Source organism: Lolium rigidum, chromosome 4 (assembly GCF_022539505.1).
Source record: "Lolium rigidum isolate FL_2022 chromosome 4, APGP_CSIRO_Lrig_0.1, whole genome shotgun sequence".
NCBI classification, from domain to species: Eukaryota; Viridiplantae; Streptophyta; class Magnoliopsida; order Poales; family Poaceae; genus Lolium; species Lolium rigidum.
The window spans coordinates 23,227,056-23,238,098 of record NC_061511.1 but is presented as its reverse complement, the minus strand read 5'-3'; the positions used below and the strand labels follow the sequence as shown (position 1 = coordinate 23,238,098).

At 46.5% G+C, this 11,043-nt stretch overlaps 2 protein-coding genes across 2 annotated transcripts; one reads left to right on the top strand and one right to left on the bottom strand.

Annotated features, from left to right (window-relative positions):
* The first annotated feature begins 3,736 nt into the window (after positions 1-3,736).
* LOC124708076 (internalin I-like) lies at positions 3,737-6,593 on the top strand. Its single transcript, XM_047239762.1, has 6 exons — positions 3,737-3,984; positions 4,116-4,270; positions 4,383-4,600; positions 4,811-5,423; positions 5,521-6,033; positions 6,151-6,593. Exons 1-6 carry the CDS (start codon positions 3,776-3,778, stop codon positions 6,261-6,263), a joined length of 1,821 nt encoding a protein of 606 aa, XP_047095718.1. The 5' UTR covers positions 3,737-3,775; the 3' UTR covers positions 6,264-6,593.
* Positions 6,594-6,958: 365 nt separating this feature from the next.
* LOC124708235 (pentatricopeptide repeat-containing protein At3g49170, chloroplastic-like) lies at positions 6,959-9,549 on the bottom strand. The gene has a single exon (XM_047239924.1). It carries the CDS (start codon positions 9,547-9,549, stop codon positions 7,093-7,095), a length of 2,457 nt encoding a protein of 818 aa, XP_047095880.1. The 3' UTR covers positions 6,959-7,092.
* Positions 9,550-11,043: the final 1,494 nt, after the last annotated feature.

The following is an 11,043-nucleotide window of genomic DNA, read 5'->3' as shown; positions in this document are numbered from 1 at the left end:
CCATAGTTCACTACTAACAATTAGACTTCACCCATGTCCTCAAGAACTAAACGAACTACTCACGAGACATCATATGGAACATGATCAGAGGTGATATGATGATGAATAACAATCTGAACATAGACCTTGGTTCAATGGTTTCACTCAATAGCATCAACAACAAGTAGAAATCGAGTATCGGGAGAGTTTCCCCTATCAAACAATCAAGATCAAACCCAAATTGCTACAGCGGTGACGATGTCCAGCGGTGGAGATGGCGGTGATGATGGTGGAGATGATGATGATGGTGATGGATATGATGTCCAGACTCGATGGCGGTGACGATGGCGTCGATTTCCCCCTCCGGAGGGGAATTTCCCCGGCGGATTCCTCGCCCGCCGGAGAGCTCTTTTCTCTCTCGGTGTTCTCCGCCCCGCGAGAGGCGGCCGTAACCCTTCGTGAGGATTCCTCCGTGGCTTAGGTCTTCGGGACGAAGGGTTTCGCGAAGAAAAGGAGGCGAAAGAGGCCGAGGGGCTCCACACCACATGGTGGCGCGGCCGAGCCATGGGCCGCGCCACCCTATGGTGTGGGCCCACCTTGGATCCATCTCGGCTCCCCCTTCGGCTTCCTCCGTCATCCGGAAAAATAGGATTTTTGGTAAAACTTCCTTCCACGAGTTGATCTTCCGAAATATTGCATCCTGACGGTGCTTTTTCCGGCAGAATCTACGGCTCCGGTGCTCGATCTCCAAATAATCATGAAACATGCAAAATAGATGAAATAACATAAGTATTGTGTCCCAATATGAAATATATCAATGAATAACAGCGAATTATGATATAAAATAGTGATGCAAATTGGACGTATCAACTATTCATGAAAAGTCTTTGCTTTATGATTCATTTGTTTACTCATGTCATTACCATTGTTTTGATCGCTGCATTCATTACATATGTTTACAATAGTATGATCAAGGTTATGATGGCATGTCACTCCAGAAATTATCTTTGTTATCGTTTACACCGCTCGGGACGAGCATGAACTAAGCTTGGGGATGCCGATACGTCTCCGACGTATCGATAATTTCTTATGTTCCATGCCACATTATTGATGATATCTACATGTTTTATACACATTATATGTCGTATTTATGCATTTTCCGGCACTAACCTATTAACGAGATGCCGAAGAGCCGGTTGTTGTTTTCTGCTGTTTTTGGTTTCGAAATCTCGCAAAGGAAATATTCTCGGAATTTGACGAAATCAACGCCCGGGGTCCTATTTTTGCACGAAGCTTCCAGAAGACCGAGGGGAAAGGAAGTGGGGCCACGAGGCGCCGCCACAACAGGGCGGCGCGGCCCAGGTCCTGGCCGCGCGGCCCTGGTGTGTGGGGCCCTCATGTGGCCCCCCGCGTTGCCCTTCCGCCTACTTAAAGCCTTCGTCGCGAAACCCCCAGTACCGAGAGCCACGATACGGAAAACCTTACTGATGATTTTCCCGTTTTCTGCTTCTTAGCCTCTTTACGTGGTACATGCGCGTTGTACGGTGGCGTCCGGTCGTACGAGCGCTCACCAAACTTGTTGATGGTTTTTTTTTTTGGAAAAATGCTAAGTTTCTCTGCAGGTGTTCTAGAAATGGTACAGCTAGGCCGTACGACGGGACCTCATCGTACGAATGGTCGCCAAACTTTTTGTACCATTTGTCCGTTATCCTTAGAATTCTGTCAAGAGCTCCAAATGACAGAAAAACATTAAATAGCATTGTTCAATATATCGCCACATTAAAAAATTGATAACTAGGAGAAATTTAAATTTCTTTCTTCTCTCCATGAAGATCATTTGAATGCCCATTATTATAAAAAAAAAACTTCAACATTTAACAAAAACTTATTTAGAGGGGTTGCCTCCCATGAACCTCTTCTATTTTTGGTCGTTTAGCTCGACTATGATGGTGATTATTCGGGCCTGGCGAGTTGAACTCCCACTCCAAAGTAGTTGGCCTTCAAGGTGATAGTCCCATCATCATACTTCTTGTTCTTCTTTTTCCTGGGGAAATGCACAACAAAAGGCTCCCGAGAAGGCAATTCAAATCTCACATTTCCCTCATGGAGATTGATCAAAGTTTTAACAGTTCTTAAAAAGGGTCTACCAAGGATTATTGGTGCTATGGGATCTTCAGGCATATAACAATCAAAAAATCAATTAGTGCTGGCCTGCTGGGTACCCTTTAATTTGCACAACAATATATTGATTAATCCCTCCAACTTGTTTATAGGTAGAATCGGTTAGATGGAGTTTCAGTTCAGTGATTTCAAAGGGACCAAGGTTAAGTCTTACAATTTTTTTTTTGGAATAGCAGAAACACTAGCACCAAGATCACACTCATTTACTCCAATTTGAATCTTAACATTTGGTTCAAATATATCATCTAGCTTGGCAGGAAGTTCTTCAAATAATTTCTTGTAATCATTTTCTAGCTCACACACCTTCATAGCAACTTGATGAATAAATTGTTGGTAAATGGCTTCATTACCATCCTCAATATCTGGGTTTTTGAAAGTGATAGTTTTAACAAGGTCCTCCACGGTGTAATCCGTAGAAAGAGCATTGCTATAGTCCAATTCTTCAGGTTCTTCACCTTTCTCCATTCTCATCATCTTAAGATCTTCAACTGGGTTTGGTAGCTACCTTTCCTAGTTGTCTCCACAACTTTGGTTCTCTCTTGAAGAGCCTGCACATCTTGCTTAAATGTTATAGCTTGGTTAGACAACTTACTAATAAGATTATCATGGATCTCCGGTTTGAGTTACATAAAAGATTTAAAAGTGTTTTCTATCACGGAGCGATTACCATTAATTGTTTACTCCCATATAATTATTATTAGGAGTTGCAGGGTTAGGATATTGCTTTTGACAATTTAAGCCATATTTTTTACTCTTCCATGCCGGATTATAAGTATTTCTAGCAATAAAGTCTACATCCTCTACAATAGTGTTGGTGGTGACATTAACTTGGGCTTGTTCTTTACCCTTAATTAAATTAATAAGCTCATCTACCTTTGTAGTAAGTTATTCACTCCACTCCTCGTTAATTGAGTTAATTGAGTTTACCTCGCGCCCGCTGCTACGCAAGCCCGTGGTGGCAGGACACTGTCACGCGGTGCAATCGCGCAGCGTCCGCTCAAATGCATCCAATGCGTAAATTTGGGATGCGTTTGTTTGCGTCTCGACGAACATGCCGACCGCTATGCATCGGATCGCTCGACTGGGGTGCAGGCATATTATTCGATCGCCCGGTCGCAAACTGTTATGTCGATTGTCTGGCTGTTGGACCGATGCACGGCCGCCTAACAACAATGAGGGGATCGATGGAGGGAGAAAGGGCCTAGAATTCAAAAGAGGGAGTGGTCGTCTTGAGAATCATGAGAGACGCTAGAGAGCTCATGGACACTCCTCCACGACCTTAAGCCAGTGACAGGACATAAGCTTGCGCGAGAGAAAGATGAAGAGAAGTCCTTCACAGAAAATATGAAGAAAAAAAAGGACACAATTAGAAGAAAGTTGTTATAACAAAATAGAAGGTGGTTCCCTGACGTCCGATGCTTGTGGATGGCTGAGATGTTGCGGTGGCCGTACCACCAACTGCAGCTGCACAGCCTGCCAGTCCAGTCTCTTCTCGTCCAGACTTCAGACAAACAATCCTACGTCGTGCCGAGCTGCGCGGAGGACCTGAGATCCCATCCCCGTCAAACCGGCGGCTCCGACCGAAACCCCTGTGACTTGCCGCGCGGTCCGATCCATGGCAGCCGCCTCCGCTTCCGCGTCCGCCGGGAACGCCGGCGACACGCGGCTGGTCGACCGCTGTATCGACGCAGCGGCGCGCGGCCCAGCCACCGTGGAGGCCTGGCGCCGCCAGCGCCGGTCCCTGGAGCGCCTCCCGGGGCCGCTGGCTGACGAGCTCCTCCGCCGCCTCGCCGCCCGCCGCCTCCTGTTCCCCTCCCTCCTCGAGTAAACGCCCCGGCCCACCTTCTCCGCTTCGATGCTCCTGAGCTTGCGCAATGTTTTCTTTGTTTGCGGGGTACCCTGCCAAGATCTATTGCTTCCTGCTGCGTGTGGATGAACCGTGCTTGCGTGCGCAGGGTTTTCCGGTACTCGGCGGAGGAGATCGACTTGAGCGGCAACATCGCCGTAGATGCCGAGTGGCTGGCTTACCTCGGTGCATTTCGGTACCTCAGGGTCCTCAAGATGGCGGACTGCAAGAACGTCAACAGCGCTGCGGTCTGGGCACTCTCCGGTACAGCTCCGAAGCTTGTTTCTATCATGACTGAACCATAATTTCCAGTCTGTAGTTGATTGGTTTGATTGAAGAAATGAATTATCTGATAGTTTTATCAAAATTCGTCCAGGCATGAGTACACTAAAAGAATTGGACTTGTCCAGATGCTCAAGGATATCAGATGCCGGCATCAAACATATAGTCTCCAATGATAGTTTGGAGAAGCTACACTTATCTGACACTGGATTGACTGACAATGGCGTCATGCTTATCTCTGCACTGAAAAACTTACAGTTGCTAGATTTCGGGGGAATTCATATGACCGACAAAGCATTACGGTCATTACAGGTATATATGGTCTCATGATGTACAGCCATTTTATTTCGTTAATGAATGTAGAGATTGTCCCATGCTAATTTGATCTTATTTATTAGTCTTCACGTTTTTGCTTCGGATGGTCTATGCACATATATATCAGTATTCTACTGTTTGCCCATTTATCTCGGAATGATGTGTAATGGAGTGTTAATTTCGTGTACTTGTTACTGACTGTTCCAGGTACTCACACAACTTGAGCACCTTGATATATGGGGTAGTGAAATTACTGACGAGGGAGCTTCTGTCCTTATAGCTTTTACAAGATTGAGGTTCTTGAATGTTTCTTGGACATATGTGACTCGTTTACCACCTCTTCCAAACCTGCGGTATCTTAACATGAGCAGCTGTACAATTCATTCTATCTGCGGCGGGGATTCTGAAGTTCGTATTCCTCTGGAAAAGTTTACCGCCTCTGCCGCCTCATTTGGTAACATTGATGAAGTGTTCTCTAGTATTGAAGTAAACTCATTTTTATTTTTGGACATGTCAGGTTGCTATTTAAGCAACTTGCATATATTGCAAAAGCTGAAGGGTCTAGAGCATTTGGACCTTAGCTTCAGCAGAATAACTGATGACGAAATCCACTATGTGGCAAATATTGGAATGAACCTGAGATATCTAAGCCTGAAGGATACTGCAATAACCTCTCAGGCGACATGTATTTTGGCAGGAACAGTTCCGAACCTGTCCTCGCTGTCTTTAGCTTATACAAAAATTGATGATTCTGCTCTAGCATACATCAGCCTGATGCCTTCATTGGGAGTGATAGATCTAACTCACACAAATATCAAAGGTAGCTCTTTTCCTTTACATCTATTTATTTCTGTTGAGTAAGCCAACATGTTTTCTCTTTGAGTTACCGAATTATACTGAATTCTATCACATCACAGGGTTCACTCGTGTTGAAGCAAACTCGGAGAAAACACTGTCTATGCCTCCGCTTGAGTGTCTCATATACCTCGAAAGTCTTCATCTGGAGGACACGGCACTGGCAGATGAAGTTATACCTCCCCTAGCATCCTTTAGGGCACTGAAATATTTGTACCTAAAAAGTGATTTCTTGTCTGATCCAGCTTTGCATGCCCTGTCTTCTGCCTCAAACTTGATACACCTTGGTTTCTGTGGGAATGTATTGTCGAACTCTGGGCTTCTGCAATTCGTGCCCCCAACCCAGCTACGTGTGTTGGATTTAAGTGGCTGCTGGATCTTAACAGGAGATGCCATCTCAAAATTTTGTAGGCATCATCCAATGATTGAGGTGAGACATGAACTAATGGAGGAACTTCAACAAAATCGTGTTGGCACTTCGCAAGTTCACAAGTCTAAGCAACTTCTACAGCCAAAAGGAAAAATTGTTAACATTTCGGCTGATGCTAGCAGGCTTTCTGCTATCTCTTTCGTAGGTAAGGGTGCTATAACTTCACTCTAGCTCATTCTCTTTTAGTTACAAGGAAGACAATATCAGTGTGAGCTATGCCTTTTATAATGTTTGACATTAAATTTGTCTTTTTATTTAACAGATGAAAGGATAAAATATAGCAGGGAGGAATTGATGAACATCCAAGACCTTACTGGATCGAGTTTGGTGTTGAATGGTGTGCGGCTTCCACCCGAACTGAGAAGGATGGAATGAGACAAGCTCCGGTTTACATTTCTCATGCACTTCAATCTCGTCATTTGATTATATAGTGCAGCCTTTTCATTTTGGAACGCGGCAATTTTACATTAGTTGAAGTCAGATTGCTATCTCTCTCACTGTGTACTGGCTCTTGTAATATGAAGAATTAGCTTGTATAATGTGTATGTTCTTGTGAGCCTGTAGTATGTAATTGGTCAGCTGGGCTGTTATTACGTAGGGCATTTCTGTTAGGGGTCATATGTGACCATGGATTCAAATGGTTGAGGCTTTCAGATATGTGATGTTATTTTTCTTCAACATGTGTATGGATTTGTGAGTTCTTCATCCTCGATCTTAGCACAAACTTGCATCTGTCCTGAGCGGTCCATTGTACCCAAAGCAGTTCATGTGGTGGGCATTGTCCATGTGAACATTGTTCCTGAATGGGACCACTCCATTCAGACCATTCATATCATTTTGCTCATTTCTGTGAGTAGAATCAACAAGTTCCTCCCTCTGATGGGAATTAAATGAATGTATTTATTAGTCTAATCCTCGGAACTTCCAGAAGTTACATAAGTATATGCACAAAGAAAAGGAAGAAACATACTTGTAGTGAAGTTGTATTGCTCATGTAACTGTACAATGTGCATGGTCTACAACTTTAAGATGAACTAACTATAAGGAAACAGTAGCTAATGCTTTGCATAAACAATGATTTTGAAAAGCTAAGCAAATGAAATCAGTTAGTACTTACTAGCAAAAGGGGCCTACGGTCAAAAAACTACAATTTCTTTTTAGGTAAAAACCCAACCCACGGAGCTCATCAATCATCATTCACAGCTCACCAGTATTCACCGCATGAGCATTTCCCATCTTTCATTCTATGGAATCTGTTGCTATCTCTCAATATTATCTCCCTTCCAGTGGATTTTGAGATATATTTGATTGCAGAATGGCAGTCTGCGCAGACACGAAGATTCTTAAATATCCTTATTTGTTTTGTACCTGATGTAGTAATCAAACCAAATGCGACAGCAATCTTCTCGCTGTGCTGAAGCAGATACTGCTCTTTAAGCTCATCCGACATGTCATGGAGAACAATGCTTGTGTCTGGTACATAGCCCATGTCTTTGATTTCTCTAATCAACACGGCCAACTTTGCATAGATCTGTTGTGCTTGGGGATGGCTGGTGTCACCAGCTCGAAACTCATGAATAGTATTTCCAACATCCATCCAACTCAAGCCAGTTTCCTTACTCAAGTTCTTGTCTCTCATCAGACTCCTTATTCTTGCAACTTCATCCCATAAACCAGCATGAGCGTACAAGTTTGAGAGCAGGACATATGGAGCTGGATCTAGTGGATCAAGATCTACGACATGATTAGCAGCAATTTCACCAATCTCAAAATTGTCATAAGTCCTGCAAGCACCGAGAAGAGTCTTCCACACCAATGCATCTGCTTTACAGGGAGTTTCGTAAATGAACTCCAGGGCTTCTTGAACAAGACCTGATCGTGCAAGCAGATCCACCATGCAAGCATAATGTTCCATCCTCGGTATGAGTCCGTGATCCTTCTGCATTGATTTGAAGTATTCCTTCCCTTCTTTCACGAGGCCAACATGGCTACAGGCAGATAACACAGCAATGTATGTGACATCATTTGGTTTTACACCGGCCAAGATCATGTTATCGAACAATGACAGAGCTCGTTTTGCGTACCCATGTTTGGCTAAGCCACTGATTATTGAAGTCCATGAGATAACATTATGGTCTTTCATTTCATCAAATGCTCGACAAGCATCTTCCAAGTATCCACACCTAGAATACATGGAAACAAGGGAGTTGCTTACACCTTTATCAGATCCAAAGCCTGATTTCACTGAAAGCGCATGCAGTTGCTGACCTTTGGTTAGCAATCCTAAATTGGCGGCAGCACTAAGCAGACTAGCAAATGTGAAGGTGCTGACTCCAATGTCCACGCTCTCCGTGTGAGAGCTCCAAGAGGCATTTCTCCTCTGAGCTCCACCAATATCAGAACTGATAGAAAGTATGTTCCTTTCATAAAGCTGGTCAAACGCCTTTCTAGCCTCCTCCATGCAACCAGATTCAGCATACATGCTCACCAGAGCATTCCCAACGACATTTACATCCGCTATGCTAGTTTTCACAACATGGGCATGAATTTGTCGACCAGAATCTTGATCAGAAAAGTTTGCACATGCCTTGAGAACACTAGAATACGTCATGTGGTTTGGTTTGATGCTCTCATTCAACATTTCACAGAAGAGCTCCATCACATTGTTTACCTGTGCTCGACATTGCACATATCCTGATATCAGCGCTGTCCAGGACACCACGTTATGCCTGGGTATCCGCTTGAAGACCTTCCTTGCATGTTCCATAGACTGTTCCATATGCAGTTTTGCGTACATGTCCACAAGTCCACAGCTCACACAGCTATCAGCTACCAGGCCCAGCCGGAGTGCTAGAGAATGCAGTTGCAGCCCTAATCTAACTGATCCCAACTCTGCGCACGCCGAAATCATACTGCTCATGGTGTATCCGTCCGGCTCAAAACCGGCTTCCAGCATACCAAGAAATAATTCGACCGCCTTACCTGTGCACCCACCCTGCACGTACCGTGTAATCATCAGCGTCCAGACGACCACTGTCCTCTCGATCAACCCATTGAACACTTCTCTTGCTGCCACCAGGTCCCCGTTCCTCGCGAACATATCAATCAAGGCGCAGCCTACTGATACGTCGGTGCCCCAGAACCCCGTCTTGAGTACTAACCCGAGGACCGCACCACCAGCCGAGTGGAAGAGCTCCCTGGGGAAGCAGGCGCGAGCCGCAGCGCATAGTGTGAAGGTGTTCGGCCGGAGTCCTGACTCGAGCATCTCGCCGAGGAGGAGCAGGGCTTCATGTTCCTGGCCGTTTCGCGCGAGGCAGAAGGCCATGGCAGTCCAGGAGACGAGGTCCCGCAGGCCGCGCATTCCGTCAAACACCCTGCGCGCGGCACTCACGTGGCCGCACTTGGAGTACATAGTGAGAAGGGAGTTGGCGACCACGGCGTCTGTGTCGAGGAAATCGGTTCGGAGGAGACGGCGGTGGAGCGCGCGGCCGAGACGGAGGTCGCCGGCGTGCGCGGCCGCGGCGAGGAGCGACGCCGCGTCGGAGGGGTGGCCGGAGGAGAGTGCCAGGTCTGCGGTTAGTGGGTTGAGGTGTCGATGAGAGGTATGGAGAGGAGGTGGTGGTGGTGGCCCGGCGGGAAGGACGGTGACGGTGGAAGCCATGGCAGCCTGGCGGGGAGGAAGGGAGAGGACGGTGAGGCCGTTGGGTAACTAACGGCCATCCAGCTGCTCAGTGACGATAAGTCCACTGTGGCGTTCTCTTTTAATTAACTCAAATTCAATACAAATTTACACTAAATTCGAGTCAATTAAAAAGAATTGGTGAAAAAATACCTAAATACGAAAATTGCTTACCCCCTGTTTGGATGTAAGTATGGGGTTTACCTAATCGACCCGGGTCCAATATTTAAATAGAAGGCCCTCCGACCCAGCTTTATATATAAAGCCACACATGGAAACATCAAGGTTCGATACAACTCCACCCACATACATCTAACATCATAGGTTCGAATACAAGTCCATACAAAGCCTCCAGCTCGTCATGACATGACCTAGCACACACCCCATGGACCCCCTGATTGCACCAAAGCGCCGCCATCGATGATCAAGGTCAGGGTGTTGTCTTCATGCCTGCTCAGACCGCGTCAGAGCGTAGAGCCTCCTGACGTCGCCCACCGCCAAGTCCAGCAAGTCTCTGTCCATCCGTCTGACCAGAATCCTCCAGCACTGCATATGTATAGACATTTGATAGAAAACGCCAGTAGGGTTGCCGATCAGCTTTCCCTTTCCCTCTATCGCTAGCTTATTTCGTTTGTTCCAAAGCGTCCAGCATTGCGCCGCAAACGTGAACCAAGCTAGCCTACGGAGGGGGTTATTAGAGTCCTGGGCGAGTGCAATGAACTCCCCACCCCCTGCCGGGTTCCAATCGCAAGTAGATCCCTGACCACAGCCCACATCAATCTCGCGGTTGGGCAGGTGAAGAAAATGTGGTTGCAGTCCTCCCAAGCACCTCAGAGCACGCACATTCCATTAGACGGACCATGCCGCTTTAGCAACTGCTCCCCCGAGGGCAGTCGCCCCTGAATCAATTGCCAGAGGAACACCTTTATCTTTGGTGGAACTCTGGTCTGCCAAACGTCCCTGAACGACGCGATTACCGCCCCTTGCGCCAGGCGGGAATATACTGAGCTGGTCGAGAAGATGCCTGAAGGTTCAAAGGACCAGGAAACCTCGTCATCCGCTAGGTCAGTGGGAAGCCACTGTACCTCCCTGCACATGTTGTCCCATTCCACCGTCTCAGCAAGACCAAACTGACGCCGGAAGCGGAGGCGCCATTCCCCTGGCACCCCAGCTTGCACCCTCGCCCCCTCGATGGTGATGAACGGAGACTCACAACAGCTGAATAATCTAGGGAATCTCGCCCAGAGTGGGCCGTTCCCAGTCCACCAGTCCGTCCAGAAGTAAGTCCTCCTCCCGTTCCGAACCCTATGCATGGCCCCAAGCTTGAAATGCCATTTAACCTTTTGTATTGCATTCCAAAATTGGGAGCCATGTGTTGGGACCTCTCACCGGGTCCAATATCAAATCAGGCAACACAATATAGGCACATTCCCAGCCATCGCCTCGACCTCAGCCTCTACCATAGGTTAGTTTCTC